Below are 19,051 nucleotides of genomic sequence, written 5' to 3'. Positions count from 1 at the left end.
GTCTTGCTGGTGTCGTGACTAACAATTCTCACTTGAAGTTAGACAATACAGATCTCAATGTGTTCCACATTCTTCTTGAGCAGTCATCTAAATCGAGTTTTTTCAGATCTTGTTTCTTAATGGTAATGTTAGGATTAAGTCTTAAACACAGACTTTGGTTCGAACAGACTTACCTAATATCTTGGAACTTTTGTGATTCACTCTTACGGTTTCAGTGTATGATACTTCCTACAGTGACGTTTAAATATTGATAAACTGGACACAATGTTAATAATGCTTATCACTAATTTTAGATCTTTATCCTGTGAGTAAAGTAGTAACAACATTCCAGATAACTGTTGATCACTTTTCATTATTAAACGAAACACGTCACAGAAGAAAGTGTCAGAGAACACTGAAACAGTATCAATACACCACAAAAGTTTGAGATACAAGGTATCTTATTTGAGTTCTGTACCCTATAGCATCCATCAGCAAATGTACACACTGTAGTTTTCTTATATGTAAATGACAAAATGGAGTGAAAAAACATTGTATTCCTACGAGGGTTTTTTTTCCCTTATGGGAAACATTTGCAGCAGATTGTTAAAGCATGCTGAGCAAATTCGTGTTCTAGAGTGTATGTTTACGCTTATCGTCGTAGAAGAGGTTTATAAGATTGTATTGAAAAAGATTTAGTATGTACATTGTTTATGAAATACAAATTAATACCTACATAATCATTAGTTTCTTTATTAGAAATATATACATTATCATCTGTAACAATTACTGTTTAAAAAATATGTAAATTTAACATTTTTCAATGGAACTAATTGTGACCAATAGTGGTGCCCACAGGCAGGTTTTAGAGCGCAGGTTGCGTCCATGAAATTTTTTGGGGGGAGCATTATTTTTTCCATTGAAAGGCACAATTAAATTTTACTTATACCTTAATGATGCTTTTGAGAACAAAAAAAAGGACCAAAATTGAATACGATTTTGTGTACGAAGCAAGTTATCTTGGTTTTGTTACAACCAACTCCCGTCTCCCCTAATATCTTTATAAGGGAGGGGGAGAACGGTAAATTTGGGGGGGGGATTGTGCCCAAGCACACGGGAAGATGGACACTTCTAATGGTCGAAATAAACTGTTTTCACTGTGCAACGATGTGTACTCGGTTTTACATATTTATTTGTAGGATACCTTCATTCATTTAGTGATTATATTCCGATCAATTTATTTCAGCGAACTGAAGTAAAGTTACCTTCTTCAAAGAAGACAGAGTCCTACTACGATGCACTTCAGGAAGAACTAAGCAGGTATGCTTTTTCCTTTTATTCTATACTGTGGTGGTTGTCGTCTTTATTACAACTGTATGTTTACCTTCTTTGTAAGTATCTTATCAATATTGAATACCCAGTTCATATGTGTTCATTAACATAGCTAACATATGTGGATGTTTATAGTGTTGCTCTAAGTATACTATTAATTGGACCAAGCGTTTATCAGTTTGAGGCATATAGTAATTTTCTTTAGAAAAGAAACAAACAAATAAACTAAAAGTATATCTTAAAATTCGCATTAAGTCTCTTCATTGATTACTATTAAGTGAATATAGGAAGAGCAGAACATAGATTACTATTGTATTTCTCCAGATTATAAACGTATAATTCTTGGAACATTTTAGCAAACATTTCAACGTCATCAAATTATAGAAAAGAAGAAACAAATTAAATGTGTAATTGTAATCTCTTAAGACAATCTAAGTGACAGAGCAAGTTGCCATGTGCATTCCGGGAAAGGGTTATGCATGCGAATGAAATTTTTAATAAAATAAACACTAGGGATGGTCTATCGGGATGTTAGGCTGTGTTACAATACGGTAAAAGGGTCCTACATTGGGCAGTTGAAATATAGAAAAGCAGATTAAAATAATGAGAGTAGAAAATGAAATGAAATCTTTCAGTTTAACTTCCCACGATTATGCACATTAGGCTAAGGGAGACGATGATTAAGGCAAACGAATGATGATGGAATAATTGGTGGAATGAGAATGTGGGAGGAAACGGAAGTACCTCGAGAAAACCTACGGGCACCATGTTGTCCACCTCAAACATACTTGGCTGGGAATCGAACCAGACACCTTACACACCAGAGGTAAACACTCTACCACTGAGCCAAATGTCCCGACAATGAGAGTAAAAAATTTATAGTCGAATGAGTTGGAAGGGGAATATAGCTCGGAAAAAATCTGTTTTACGTCCCACGATTATGCCGTGTAGGCTGAAGGAGACAGTGATGATGACAATGAAGAAAGAGGTGGCATGAAGAAAGTGGGAGGAAACGGGGAAAATCCCGAGAAAACTCACGCACAAGATGTTTGCCCACCACAAAGTACCCTTGACGCGAGCTGGGATCGAACTAGGGACCCCATGCACCTGAGGTGAACGCTCTATCACTGAGCCACCGCACAGCGAGGGAAGAAAATATAGTATGTTAAAAATTAATATTAAACTATCTTGGAGTAATGAATATAAAATCTTGTAGTAATTCTTTAAAAGTGAAATTATGTTAAGTAGTGATAATATCTTTTAAATATAATCAGTAGTAAAGAAAGCACGAATATCAAGTAATTAAATTATCTTCCAGTATGTTGTAATATAGTAGAAGAACGGGAAAAATAAAACATAATTAGTAATTATGCATTATTTTGAATAATAAATATAACATTTATACTTAAAAGAAATTTTTTACGCAATAAATGTTAATAAAATATCTATGCGGAAACATCATTAAATCACAACCTAAAGATTTCCTCTTCAAAATACTTCTCCAAATTCATTTGTATCTTTTACACTTTTTTTTACTTAATATTAATAATACTTCTTTAATATCCAATTACAGTGCATTTTTTATTAAGGGACTTGAAATGTAAAATCCTCTACTTAGGTTTTTTTTTTTTTTTTTTTTTTTTTGTAAAAGTTTATATATATATATATATTCCATTCTCTTACGAAGTGCCTTCTTCATACGCACGGACATTGCATCCTAGTTGTCTTTATCCTAAGTTACTAATGGAGCTTTAGATATGGGAAAAATATCATTGCTCCGTTGAACGTGACATTTAACGTTTGTTAACAACTCCCATTAACTTTTAATTTGTATTGTTAAAGTTGAACTGGTAGCAGTGTCAATTGATTTCAATGTGCAGCTCCAATTTTAACAACCCAAAATATTTTAATGACATTTAACATTAATGACATTTACCTTTTTTTTAAAAAAAAAAAAATACAACTAATTTTCGTTTGAGTAAAAAAACCGTTTGAGTTAAAATCTAAGTATGAAACTTTAGCAATTTTTTAGCCTAGTGAGTAATTTTCCTTCTTTTAACTTGTAATATGTATTGAAAAAAAAAATCTTTTGTCAGCATAATGATGTTTAACTTTAGACCCACACAGCATAAAATATTTCCGTTACATTTTCTGAGGAAATCGTTCAAATTTTGCAATAATTTTTGTACATCTTTTACTTGTAACTCATTTCATATTTAGAATTTAAAACAAAATTTTAAAAAAGTTTTCATTCTTCTCTAAAAATTACTCTTACCAAAGCATCCTTGAGACACTAAAAATGTAAGTGTTTTTAAATATGTAATAAATATTTATTTTTGTGCTTTGGGGGAAATCCATTTTGTAGGGATTTTAAAAATTTTAGTAATTTCTATTAATTTCTACTACTTCTAATTAAAAAATTATAATTTTTAAAAATAATATTGAAACTTTATCTTTTTGAATTGCTTATAAGTGTTGTAGAGCGAAGTCTTCTGCGTAGAGATACTTGTTTTATTTTTACACTGACAAAATTTTGATATCATAAAATTCTGTAAGTTAATATTAATGGCTTCATAAGTGTAGGTTGAATATTATACATTGTGCAATTTAATTTGATTAATAATAAATATTTGTAGAAAAAAATGTACCTTGGTATTTCTTTTCAGTGAAGATAATGTATCAGATTAAATATATCTATCTGCTTCTGAGACTAAATTTTAGAACAGATCCCTTGTACAGCGTTATTACTATGGAAGAGTAGGATCGAAAACTAAGGGTATTGCGTGTTTTCCGATTAAATTACTAACAATTTGAAGTAGAAGTTTGCTAAACGCATAATCTTTGTTGTATATTCTATGAGTGCATGACCTATGTGTAAAATAGTCATGGTGTACAGTTGCATTTTCTGATTCTTTGTTGCATGTTGTAATGGACAGGTGATATTGATATGTATATGCACATAGTCTAGAACTAACATGAAGTAGTTACTTGTAAATCCTGCTTAATGAACGGGACTGTTTAATGTATTACAAAATAAATTTATCCAATACAGAATAAAATAACTGTACATAAGTTTTTTGTTACACTTTTCACTTTAATCAACAAAAATAACTGTTTGTTACATTTTATTTACAGTTAAATAATTCCTGAAATACCTTACACTTCCTAACTTTCGGTTACCCTTTGTAGCCTTGATCACGGAGGTTAAAAACACGAGAAAGAATATTAAAAAGTCTCCTGGGAGAGCCGAAAGTTAGAAAGTGCAAGGTATTTCAGGAATTAGTTACTTGTAAGTAAGATGATTGTAAGAATTCCTGAGCATGTTAATATATTTTCTTAGGTTCGGAAGAAATGGAGTCATTATTATTTCTTTAATAAAACAGAGATAATGTAGTTCTCAGTAAATTATCGAAAGCCGTCCTCAAATCGGTTCGGTTAAAACCATAAGTATTAACAAATGAATGTTTATATGGTGGATTTGGAATTTTACTTGGGACTGTAAAGAAATATGTATAATGACAATGAAATGCAACGAATTTTAGATTTACTGAATTTTATACTTATCATGTGCAAAAACATTATAAGTTATATGGTCTATCTCTTGTAGACGAATATATATATATCTTGCTGTCGAATTATTGCAAGACAGCTAATAACATCATCAAAACAGCGAAAAGTATAAAATGTAGTATAAAAATGGTACAAGAACTGACAATTTTGAATAGTCACAAAGATATTCTTTGATAAGAACTGGTTCTACGTTATTGACATCTTACCGTGACTTCTGAAAGAAAGATATAAACATATGCAAATAGTGCTCCTGCTCAAACTCAATTCACACCATTCTCTCTGATGTTATAAACATTGTGCATATATATATTTAGGGGAAAAGGAAATCCCCTATTTTCATGTATACTTTCTTCTCTTTTTATTCTGTGATTCACACTTTCCATAATATCGACCACTAAATAGTGAATACTGAAGTTAAAGTATATTTGTCTAAGAGAATAACGCATTTGAGATAGATGGATCATTAATACTTTCGCAAAGTCGACTTTTTCCCAGGCTTTTGAAAACAGAATTAGGTAATCAAATACTTAATAATGTTATCAGTGCAGGAAAATAGAAAATCTTTTCCCTTCAAATGGATATTGTAAGATTACTGTCGAATTTACTTAGTCAGATGTCGCAATTGGCCATGTTTCCCTTATATTCAGAATACTAAATTGAATTTCCATTCCTATAATTTCGGCTCCAAGACCGCTTTTCTATTCCATTCGAATAAAAAAATAAAAATAGACAAGACTGTCGTAGACTTTAGATAATAGAATGACAGAAAAAAAATATAAAATCAAATTAATAAGCACAGTTAAGCAGGATTTACAAATGTATATGAATGCATTATGATTTTTGTGTTAAAATGATAAAAACATTTTCAGTGTAATTATAAAATTATATCCTTTGACTGTTTACAAATATGTTTAATCATTTTTGTAATTATACTTCGTATTTAAGTGTATGACATCAGTGTTTCTCAATTTTCAGTTTTCGAGTTATTCGGTGGGATTCATTGTTCTAATTTCTTTAGAAAAATAAATAGATACAAGCATCATTAGAAAATAAAAGAGAAAAACAAATTATATTTCAGTTTTTCAACGCATCACAAGTATTTCAAAAAGTTTTTTTTTTTTTTTTAATTTAATCAAAAGATCCAATATATTTCAATCCAAAGTTTTCTTGTAGTCCTTATATCTGGAGAACTACGTATAGTGTAGCCAAATCCTATCACTTAACTCACTATGATGTACTTATTTCGTAGAAAATAGAAAATGCGATATCTCGATTTAGGGGCCATTCATAAATTTTATGGCCCCTGGTCCAATTGGATCAAAAGATCCAATATATTTCAGTAAAGATTTTCTTGTGGGCCTTATAACTGGAGAACTACATACTGTGTAGCCAAACCCAATCACTTAACTCACAAGGGAACATTCCGATTTAGTGAATTCAATTGCTGAAAATGAGTGCTAGCACTGGATTCAGCACCAAAAGAAACAGAGAAAAAGAGGATGTTTAGTGGCAGACCGTTTACAGGGTGGGAGATAAGTGAGGGCAAAATGCGAAGATAGAACGTAGAAAATGTCTAGAAATTCCACGTTAATTTTAAAACGAGTAGAAGGATTGAAGTGCCACTGAATAGACGCAATGTGAATTATGGGGGACATCTGAAAAGCCGCCATGTTGGAATTAGCGCAAGAAGAATATACGGGACAGGGATTATATGGCATATGGCTCTTGACGCACACCGTCTATTGAAAACAATAGTAGCCAATACAGATTGAGACCTCAGTAACAGGAGGCGTTCCAGGCTATGGCAATGTAGCAATATTGTCGTAAAGGTGACGTGAATGAGGAACAAGCACAAATTTGAATGAGGCCACTTTCCAGCCAACAAACGTCCCGATTCACCCAACATATGCTGGTGAAAATGTAAATATAACCAAGGACAACCTGAAAGAGTTCATGACTGACGTTCTCTGGCCTTCTAAAGGGCAGATAAAACTGCTGCTCCTCATTAATTCATGTTGAGCCAATAAAGGTGAAGAGCTGGTGCAGAAACCGTTCAATGTTGAACTTACCCGACTCCTTATCCCTTACCCGTCACTCATACAACCGTTGGATGTGTTCTTCTGTCCGTATAAGAATTTCGTAAAATATATAACAGATTAAGATTGTCATCTGACTTCAAAATATGACAACGGGGCAATTTCATTAACTTGCAACCACTCACCCACTTCCAGTTTACAACACTAAGGTTCCAAGCTATGATTAAATAAGCTTTCTACAAAACTTGGATATTTGTAAACAGCACCTGGTGCATTCATTACATCTGTCGACTACTGCTTCAGTTTCAATACCGGAGACAGCTGTGACGAGCCCGATTGTCCATCTTTATCGTTTCTCAAATGTGCCCACTCTTGGCTCCATTTTTATATCAACCATACAATAATTCTTAAGTTTCATAACAGTTGCAATTAAACAGAGATCTCAAACTGTATTGGCCACTATTGATTTGAATAGACACTATTGATTAGAATATGTCACATGACCCCTGTCCCGTATATTCTTCTTGCGCTAATTCCAACATTGGGTTTTTCAGATGTCCCCCATGATTGACATTACGCCTATTCAGTGGAGCTCTACATGCATTCCCCATATCCAACATTTGACCTCAATCCCTCTACTCGTTTCAAAATTAATATGGCATTTCTAGACATTTTCTACGTTCTATCTTCGCACTTTGCCCTTGCTTATCTCCCATCCTGTATACGGTCTGCCACTAAACACCCTCATTTTCTCTGTTTCTTTTGGTGCTGAATCCGGTGCTAGCAATCATTTTCAGCAATTGAATTCACCAAAACGGAATGTTCCCTTGTCAGTATGATGTGCTTATTGCGTAGAAAATACGAAATCTCGATTTAGGAGTCCTTCAAAAATTTTGTGGCCCTGATCCAAAAACTAATTGTTGGCCAAGACCGCAAACTTTTGATCCAATTTTACGTTTCCTAAAATTCTTGTTTTAACTATGGCATTATACATATCTTAGCCTCTCTACCTCGCTAATTTTGAAAAGTCACTCACAAATTTATTGTATATAGAAGAATGTGTGTTCGAGGATTACGAGACCATTTGTTAATACACAGGAAATTACATAGAAATGAAGAAAGAGGAATATGTGAATTAGAATTAAGGAACATATCAGCGAATCAAAAAATAAAAGTACAACAAATTCAGGATTGACAAAACATTTATTAGATAATCAATGTATCATTAAAGAACTACAGGTTTTAAATAATCCAAAAACATGAATAGAAAGAACTTTTATTTGAAGTATACTACATTGCTGTAAAGAAACTTATACTAAATTGAGATCAGATCAACCTAAACAAATATTTGATTAGCATCATAATCAAAAAGACGCACAAATTTAGAGCAACACAAAATCTTTAAATACATTTTTAAAAAGAAACCATCCTTACCACAGGTCAAAGAGTAATTAATACTTAAGATCCTGTCATACTTAAAAAAAGAAAAAAATATTCTTTTGCTTGTCTTTCATAATTGAAAGGAGATAATGAGATGCAACTTACCACTCTTTTGCTTGTTTTTCATAATTGAAAGGAGACAATGAAACACCACAATCATAGATAATGTTATTCTATAACAGAAAATATGAACCCGAAGAATTTTCAGTGTTGCCAGAATAACATTTTCGCCAAAATCTAAGTTAAGGCAGCGACTAGAGGAACGAACTCAACTGCATTTGATTATGTATCATGTTGTCTTGAAATCAAGCGAACAACTTTCTAAATAATAGTTGTATTTAGTTTGTAATAAACAAAGTAGTTTTAACATACAGTTATTAAAGTTAAATAATAACACATTTCTGCGGCCAAAATGATACACGGGATATTTTGGTCGTTTCTTATAGATTTTGGGGCGTTGAGTCCGAAAATAAAGTCAGAATTTGCCCATCACGTCACGTTTTCCTAAAAAATCATCATTATTATTTCAAAAAATTAGTAGACTTTCATGTTGGCAGCCCTGGCGACGTCCCTAATTGTCACAGAGATATGACTGATATCTCGTTGGAAAGGTTATAGAACACAGTTTTTAACGAGGTATCACTCATGCTCCTCCGTTCCACAACCTTAGAAGAAGAAGAAGAAGAAAATTGTTTTTCTTTTCTCTTTTTTTTACTTTTGGGCTTTGGCAACCCTGATTGTTGGCGTATGCACGCAAAAAATCTCATATGTAGACCAGACAGCTTACACACATAAAAAAACAAAACAAAACAAAAAAAAAACAGGGTCGTAGATCAAATGGCAAAGGAGAAAAAATTCGGAACCTCGACTTTAGTATAGCCATCTTGTATTTCCCCAGCACCACCGTTTTACCCCATTTGGCAGCCTTGGCAACCGCAAATTATAATGAAAAACGAAAGATATTTCTCCAGTCTAAGATAAATATTGTTTGGAGTGTTTTGCCCAATGAACACCATATACCACTGGCTGCTTTATAATTAATTGTGTGTATAATGTTTTTGCTTATTACATATTGCATAGAAGAAGAAAGAAAACTCTGATCATACATGAATTAGAAACTCCAACCGAAAGTAGACTCAATCTTGCAAACGGTGTGAGATATTGAGAAAATAATCGAAAAAGAAAAATCTCCCCTTTGTGGTACACGTTGCGGATTTTTATCAAGACGTCTTTCACTTGTATCTGTAAAGGAACATGTACAGATGTTGTGAGGAATGACAAGAAGATACATGCTCATATGTGATTGATGCGCTGTGTAGAGGGCGCAGGTTCAGCTAGTGTTATTTAAAAAGTAGTTCACAGAATACCAAAATATCTGTTTATAATTTAATTTCAGCTGTGATTGGATCTGATTTCAGATCATTGCATCTTATTAATATTAAACGTAAAACCATTAAAAAGAAATAGTATGTAGATAAAATTGCAAACCTATATGCCTTATAAAGTAAAGCACATCGTGGCGGTCAGAGTATGACATCTAATGAGAGAACTGAGAAACACTGGTACTTGAATGCATGTTGATGTAGATAGTAATTTCCATAGACTAACAAAACTAGATTTCTTCTTCCTTCTTATTATGTATGTATTAGTGTATACATGCAGATCAGAGCCAAAACAAAAATATCGCGATATAACTTTTTTTTAAGTTTCTTGTTAAACTTAACTACAAATTTAAAAAAAAAAATCATTTGATCTTGCGATTAGTCGAGTAAAACTCATACAAAGACTTTCTACTTTATGTATTATTTTATTTCTGCAGTGATTATTATTTTGAGTCTAGAAACAATTTCCTAACTCCAGCCAATTTTTAAAATTAGAATTTGGAATTTACTAGTAGATGAGGTAGCCGTCCTTAAGGAATCCAATAAATTATTACACATAATTGTATACATGTGAAAATAAAAGCAGAAAAAATATTAGGGAATGTAAAATTGAAATGTTTTGATTTCTTCAGTGACAGCTCTCAAGGGAAATCATATGAGTAAAAACTTAACTTATAAATTTTGCTATAAATTAAAGGAAGAACGCTCACCTTAATGTACTAATTTTTGTGTATAGCTTAGACTAACTGTGTGTATATGTATCTGAAGCTTTCTTTCCCTAGCGTGTAGAAATAAAGGGCCCTTCCGTTTTGCCATAAGGACCAGGGTGTCACTTGATCAGATCAAAAGTCATGTTGTGTGCTAAATCGAGTATGGAGATTCCAAATCCAGATATGAGATATTTCAAGCACATACTATCCGTGTGGGACGCCCTGGGTGATTCGAAGAAGATGCATATACTTTATCATTATTATTGATTTTTCTCAAACAACTTGACTTTTGACGATGTTCTATCCATATTTAACCTTACATGTGCTATACATCGTTTTTAAACTCTTCGTTATGTCTCTGCAATAAGCTTTCAATTAGCCATATCCTTATGATGTTTCTGAGATATGTGGACGACTTCCGTTTTTCATTAACTTCTTTTTTGAATGTAGAATCTACATAATCTGTTTCATATTTAAACCGAATTTCAGCCATCTCCCTCTTTTAGTTTTTGAGATAAGTGGTGGAATTGTTTTTCATTGATTTTTCCATTGAATTTATGTTAATGTTTAGTGCTTTTTTGACTATGTTCCATCTATTTTAGGACAATTTGATTTTGGAATATAGAATCTACATAATCTTTTCTACATTTGAGCTGAATTGCAGCCATCTTCCCCCAAAGTCTGTTCATATCATTGTAACCGTGTAAGCCTTTTAAAGTTTTACCCGCAAGAGTGGAGAGCAACGACTGCAGGAGCGAAAGAGTGTTTGGCTGTTCTGGGAAACGGACTGGGTGGCGTAGTGGTTAACGCATCGGCACGGTATGCCGGAGATCCTGGATTCGAGTTCCGGTCCAGTCAAGCCACTTTTTCACTCTTTGTAAGTTGTTTTACCCGCAAGATTTCCCTCAAGAGCTACCACTGGATTTCTTGTATCCATACGTGTTAGTAAGTCAATATTTGATGATTTCAGCCCGAAAAGCTCTGAAGAAAAAAAGAATTTATCGCATCTATATTTATTTGTTTACACACACAAAGTTCAGTTGCGTATTTTGTATCGGCTCTGATATGTATGTTAACAAATATAAAATTTACAACTAACCTCAATATTTTCATGCTGCATGTCAAAGTGATAAGAATTTTCGCTGGAAGCAAAGAAGCTTCATTAGTTTGCATTATTTTGGCATAATTTTGTAAGATATCATGCATATAATGTTATTTTATTATTTCGCAAATCTCAGATACATTAGGAAAAAAATATATACAATCATCAAGCAATGCGCTTGCCCACTTTGTGTACGTTCTCTTGTCCTTAACTTTGGGAGGAACGAGCCAATTTAAAAGTAGATCTTCCTACACGTACTGCACTGAAATTGGTTTATTCGTGTCGAATTGTTTGGCGTGTTATATACAGGGTGTTTCAAAATAAATATCGAGAGCTTAAGGCTTTGTAGCATTTATTACAATTAACTTACAATTACAAATAATATATCAAATGAAAGAGCAACTCAAATAGTTTTGTACGCACGTATGCGCATGCACTGATTCCTCTGCATGCCGTTAGAAAGCGCTAGTGGCAAAGACTAGTGAGCAGAAGTAAGTGACTGAAGGACGTGTTGAACAAGTGAGAGAATTTTTCACACGTAGCCCCAAGAAATCAGTTCGAAAGGCTAGTCGTGAATTAGCAATTCCAGTGACGTCTGTGTGGAGAATTTTAAGGAGATTGAGGAATTTAAGAAAGAAGATTGAAGCAGTTTTAGCAACAATTATTTCAAACATACTGATCAAGGTTTGTGAAGAGCTCTCCTATCGACTCGATGTGTACCGTTTGACGAATGGTGTTCACATGAACACTTGTAGCAAAAAAAACTGTTTGAGTTGCTCTTTGATTTGATGTACTATTTATAATTGTACGTTAAATGTAATAAATACTACAAAAGTCTTAAATCCCCGATATTCATTTTGAAATACCATGTATTTGACGCACTTTTGCTGGTTATTGTACATATATGTATATCATTCTAAAGTAACTTCTCTTTGTTTTAAAACATAAAATTTAAAATAACACGTCTTTTGAAACAAAAGTTTTCACTCGTTCTAACAGATTTTGTTTTTTTTCTGTAAATACAGTGTATTTCCTTATAATATTTACAATGCTTGAGAAATTCAATACAATGCTGTGTATAAATAACTACATATTGTAATAATCTATTCAAATTCTGCAACTTGAAGTTCTTCTCGGCTAATATATTGCAATACTTTTAGTCCGTTAAATTATTACTTCAGAACTTAGTAACTTGTATCTGAGATTTACGGGATAATGTGTTAATACAGTAAAACCTGTTCAGTGGCTAGCTCTAACTTGGCCTCTTTTAAACTTTAATATGTATATATACGTGGAATCATGTAGAGGCACGGTTTCTCAACAAGACCTATAGGTGTTCATTGTAAATGAACTCACTAATATATATATATATATATATATATATATATATATATATATATATATATATATATATATATATATATATATATATATATATATATATAAAGAAGGAGAATGTCTTAAATGCAACAAATACATATAACACTAATACAAACACAGTCCATGGATAAAACATAAAGGTATATACAGGGTGGCGGCGAGCCGACTGACATTTCAAACTTGAGTATTGCGCAGGCGTAATAACTTATATTGATTGGCGGAGTGGGTACCGAAAGATGAAAGAATGCCACGTTATGTGGTCAGTTGCAGTGGAACACAAACATCATCTTAGGTCACTTCGTAGTTATTACGAAATTAAGTCTGTGCCAAAAGTGGCGTTTTATATATATTCTAGCATTTGAATTAATTCAAATTTTAGCTAGTGTCTAGAGGCGCAAAAACATTGTGGAACCGCAGATATTTGCATAAGAAGTACTTAAATAAAAACAGGGTAACAGGTATTTAAATTTTAAAGTAAAACTTTCTCAGTTCCTTAATTTTTGGACCTTCGTGGTTTTTCCCCCAGAATACGTCACAGGCTAACAATACGCAGTGATATGCCACATAGCTAATGCAACGACGATTTTCCTTCGGTTAAAGTTTAAGGGCAGAATTTTGTCACGAAATAGTAGCGTCGATTAACCACCACAATCATGTGACGCTTCTTGCGCCTTGCGGGTATACTTTCGAAACTCCTGAAAAGTAAATTTCTACGTTACACTACTACCACACCACAGACTATTGAGTGCTAGTAGATACAGAATTCGACGTATCGTTGACAAGATAGAGCCACAACTGTGTCACAATAACATATATAATTTCAACAAAATATCCAATCGGTTCATTAAATAGTATAAAATAAGAATTATTTATCAACAGAGAAACGATAACCATTTGGTCGATATTATCTGCATACCTGATTGAGAATTAACACTATTTATTGCATTACAGGCATTCTCCTTTTGTTTCTGTAGATGTGTTAGATCAAACACACTTTAGCAATCATTAAAAAAAATAATAAAAATAAAAAGTAGTTATTTATTTCGTACATTGGCAATCACGTAAGCTAGACACTTTGTGTACAATTAAGAGTGGCCGGCTCGGACAGGTTTCATTGTGTATGTACATATATAAATAAATATCTGTAAATGTGGGTATGTGGGAACAATTAACCAATGTTTTAGCTTTTTTTCTTCTTTATTACTAATAATTGTGCAGCTCCCCTGAATTTGATGATGACCCGTGGGATGCCCCCCTTGTACAGCTTGAACTAAAACTCCGTCCTCGAAGGTGAGTTTCGGAAAAGTACTCTTGTTTTCATTGTAAATAATCTGTTTTCTGTATGCTAAAGGCGTGCATTTGCATTTTATAGCATCACATGTAAATATTTGTTTGTTGGAGTTTATAATTGCTTATTGGCTATAGTCCGTGTCACCTGAATTGGCGTGTGGCATCAGCTAATAAGCTTGCAGTGTGCTGTTACTAAACTTTCAGGAAGGAATCTAATCATTCATAATTTATTTTGTTTGAATTTGTGGACAATTATGAATGATTAGATTCCTTCCTGAAAGTTTAGTAACAGCACACTGCAAGCTTATTAGCTGATGCCACACGCCAATTCGGGTGACGCGGACTATAGCAATTCGTGGCATAAGAATAACAATAGAGTAAAGCTGTAACCCTTGACGCCTCATGAACTTCCCATCTGCTTCCTTTAATCGTATATCTGTGTAACCATGCATATATAATCGCATGCTGATATTACTAGTAGCACTCACAAATTTATGAGCAAGGGCGATGGATGCTTAAAAAAAATAAAATAAATAAATAAAAGTTCTTTGAGTGGTATACATATAACGGTAATGTCAGTGCCTAATTTATCATTTGGTGAAAAATGCTTTATAAAAATGCATGAACCCTAAGAAGAAAAGAGTACTATAATTCTTGTGAGTGGTACTTTCGTCTCTATGCAAATTGATGTTAGTTCAAAAATTAAAGTTGAGTTAATTATAATTTTATTATATGAAAACGTTATTATTAACAGTGTGATAAACAATTATATTTAAAACAGGCAAATTCGGCCATCTTGGCACGTGCCATTTTAGTACATATCCTTATTTCAAACAATTTATATTTAAAACAAATTTAGTGAAGCAGTCCACAGGGCTCTAAGGCTGAGACTTCCTTTATAAATCTCCCGTAAGGGAGGTAACTGGAACTGGAATTCCGTTAAATACACTCATCAGTGGCGTATTTACGATTTTGTTTTGGGGGGGGGGGGGCTTTGCCTGAAAATGTGAAAATTCTGCAAGATAATTCATATACTTTACTATAGTAAGTAATATTTCGGGGTGGGGCTTAAACGCGGCAACTCCCCCCCTCTAAATACACCACTGACACTCATTAATAACAGCACGTAATACTGTCTTCTACTGTCACAATGAAAACTTCGATGGTGCATATTTTAATATCAGTTTCAGCTAAATATGTGACGTGGTTCTCTTGTGGCATAGATTAAAAAAGTGGCTCTTGTGTTTATCAGATGCTTTTCATCGACGGAAGAATGAAAGTAAACCTCCCCTCAAGCTGTCTTTTGTTCAAACAGCACAAATATAATAATATACTTATTATTGATGATTGATGTCTGGGAGAAAACAATAATTAAAGACAGTACAGACGATCATGCGAAACTTACATTTATGACTGAATTCATGCTGATAGTTGAAGCGGTCAGGGTTTGCAGCCTTCTCATAGTCCATGTATGTAAAGTTTTAACCTCACCAATATTTTTTGAGGTTTTTGTTAAATCTGTTTACCTTCGAAACCACGTATTTCCATACATGTGATATGGGTAGCTGTGAAAATGTTGACGGATTTATCCCATTAAAGAATTTGGCACAGATAATCGCTCTGACTGATCTATTGTAAATAATAATAATAATAATAATAATAATAATAATAATAATAATAATAATAATAATAATAATAATAATAATAATAAAATAAAAAAAATCTGTTTCGTTGAAGAGTTACAGAATCACGCCAATCTTACAAGGCTCACTAGCGTGATTCCAGTAACATTACAACCTTATAAAGCCCAGTAGCATGATCCTAATAACATTACAATCTTATAAGGCTCACTTACGTGATCCCAATAACATTACAATCTTATTAGACCCACTAGCGTGAACCCAATAACATTACAATCTTACAAGGCGCACTTGAGTGATCCCAATAACATTACGATCTTATAAAGCCCACTTGAGTGATCCTAATAACATTACAATCTTATAAGGCCCACTAGTATTATTCTAAGAACATTACAACCATATAAGGCCCAGTAGCATGATCCTAATAACAGTATAGTCTTATAAGGCCCACTAGCGTGATCCCAATAACATTACAATCTTATAAGGTCCATTTGAGTGATCCCAATAACATTAGGATCTTATAAGACCCACTTGAATGAACCTAATAACATTACAATCTTATAAGGCTTACTAGCGTGATTCTAAGAACATTACAACCTTATAAGGCCCAGAATCATGATTCTCATAACAGTACAGTCTTATAAGGCCCACTAGCCTGATCCCAAAACATTACAATCTTATAAGGCCCACTTGAGTGATCCCAATAACATTACGATCTTATAAAGCCCACTTGAGTAATCCCAATAACATGATGATCTTATAAGGCCCACTAGCGTGATCCCAATAACATAACGATCTTATTAGGCCCACTAGCGTGATCCCAATAACATTACGATCTTTTAGGCCCACTAGCGTGATCCCAATAAGATTACGCTTTTATTAGGCCCACTAGCGAGATCTCAATAACATTACTATCTTTTAGATCCACTAGCGTGATCCCAATAAGATTACGCTTTTATTAGGCCCACTAGCGTGATCCTAATAACATTACAATCTTATAAGGCCTACTATCCTGATCCAAATAATATTACAATCTTATAAGGCACATTAGCGTAATCCTAATAATTAGCAGCTAAACACCATGGTTTTCAGCATTCCTTATCAATGTAGTGAACAAACTGGATGCACCATTGAAGTTCGAGGCAAGAAACACGCCAGATACATAAAATGCTTCGAGTTCTTTCGTGGCTAAGCAGTTAGCGTATGCGCCTTCGGCGTGGGAGATACGGATTTGGTACTTCCCACGTTAAACCATACATGCATGTCTCATATAACCTCGCTACTTAAATGGACGCTAAACTCAAATTAAATAAAAAGAAATATATATACATAAAATGTTTCTAGACAAATCGGGACCGGATGATGACTGGAAAGAAAATCATGCCATATCATTTTCTGAAAGCACTGTGTTTTCCAGGTGTTCAGGGTATCGGGTCACAAAAGTAAAGGAAAGAATAGGTAAGTTGAACGAAGGTAACAATCTCAACAGGGACATTAGCTATCAACTTAGTCCAACATGGAAATCCCTAATCAGAAAGCAACAGCAATAGAATTAGTGTTTGGGCCGACAGCTGATTAGACAATCCATCAACCAATCATAACCTCCTATGTTGCACATATATATCGTCGTTGTGCCTCGGAAAAACACTGCGTGACATTTTTGTCGAAAATTAGTTATATACGACAATGTGAACAGAAAGTTGTTTTGCATCTTCACTTATATTTCCTATATCATAATAAGAAAAGAAAAATAACAGTGTAAATAATTAGAAAGCACGTTTTTTTTCTTCTCCTGGAAAGTTCCCACTTCTGTACAAAGCGGTTTTTCGAGGTACAGCGACTATATATAATTTTACTTTCTGCCCTTTCGTACTAGCACTGATGAGAACGTCTGTTCTCGCAACACTGGACAATATACACATCACCTGATTGATCCTGAGTAAATAAATACGATAAATAATCTTAGTTATTGAAAAAGAAAAACACTAATGACTTGCTACATGGAGCACATTCAACAGGATCATATATGATCAGTGCATGGGGTGTTAAAGTCATATTTCTAGATTGAAAATGGTCATTTCTTCATTCAAGAAACTTTTTTAATTTTCTCATGATGCTTAGCCAATCCAAAATATTGTGTATTTCGAGCGGGAATCAAAGTCGATATAGCGCTTCATTTACACTTATGCCTTGGAATACGAACTAATCCGTTCCAAAACCTTGTTCCGAGTTCGAAGACAAGATTCTCCCTTCCAAATAATAGAAAGTTGATTAATCCATTCCTAGATTCCACGAACTCTAATTATTCTAACTATAAAGACACTGGATTTTAAAGTAAAATTATAACTGCACTTGAATAAAAATACACTTTTTAGGATTTTGGCAAATGCCTAAGTTGTTATATACGAGGTAGTATCAAAAGGTTTCGAGACTAGTTTTGTAACATGCAAACAGATGCCAACGAAAGGCTGCACTCACAGGCAACACTGACCTTCATGTGTCAAGAAACATCGTCCTGAGTATATCGGGAGCTGGTTCTATTCTGGCTACGTGCGTTAACATGTCTGCGATTTCATTATGGACAGCAAGCTAGAACAGGCGAACGTGAAATTCTGTGTGAAACTGGGCAAATCCGCCACAGAAACCATTGATATGATTCGGCAAGTGTACGGCAAGGTCCTTAGTGGCACGCGCGCTTCAAAAGCGGAAGACCATCACTGGAAGACGACGAGAGATTAGGATGACCTTTAGCGAGCACAACACCTGAAAATGACGAAACCATTCGGCAACTTATGCATGAGGATCTTCGGAGAACAATCCACAACATTGCTGGCATTGTTGGTGTGTCATACAGAAGCGTGCAGACAATCCTCGCGCGTGATTTGAGCATGCGCCGTGTTGCTGTCAAGTTCGTCCCAGACTGCTGACCCAGAAACAGAAGGAACACCGCATCAGTCTGTCAAGAACTCCGTCAGTGTGCGGTGGATGACCTATCTTTCATATTGAGGAATTACCGGTGACGAAAGTTGGGTGTACGGATACGACCCTGAGACAAAGCAGCAGTCTTCACAGTAGAAGAGCCCATCATCTCCACGATCGAAAAAGATGAGCAGGTCCGCAGCTCGACCAAGTGCATGCTTATCGTATTTATTTCTTTATATTTATTTATTTGACAATCACCAGATACAGC

The 19,051-nt window shown here is 34.0% G+C and overlaps 1 protein-coding gene across 7 annotated transcripts in view; it reads left to right on the top strand.

Moving 5' to 3' along the window:
- The window catches only part of LOC145683980 (myosin-IIIb-like), a 569,781-nt gene that overhangs the window by 539,436 nt on the left and 11,294 nt on the right, over positions 1 to 19,051 (top strand). For 5 of the 7 annotated variants that reach the window (XM_081755734.1, XM_081755753.1, XM_081755743.1 and 2 more), the window contains 2 exons: positions 1,226 to 1,299; positions 14,150 to 14,221. In XM_081755734.1, coding sequence (XP_081611860.1) covers positions 1,226 to 1,299; positions 14,150 to 14,221 — 146 coding nt within the window. Of the gene's footprint in view, positions 1 to 1,225; positions 1,300 to 3,977; positions 4,088 to 14,149; positions 14,222 to 19,051 lie in introns of all 7 variants that reach the window. The other 2 variants (XR_014131222.1, XM_081755762.1) reach the window with 2 other exon arrangements.

This window comes from Thermobia domestica, chromosome 1 (assembly GCF_964235325.1).
Source record: "Thermobia domestica chromosome 1, izTheDome1.hap1.1, whole genome shotgun sequence".
Lineage (NCBI taxonomy): Eukaryota > Metazoa > Arthropoda > Insecta > Zygentoma > Lepismatidae > Thermobia > Thermobia domestica.
This window is presented reverse-complemented; position numbering and strand designations above follow the sequence as displayed.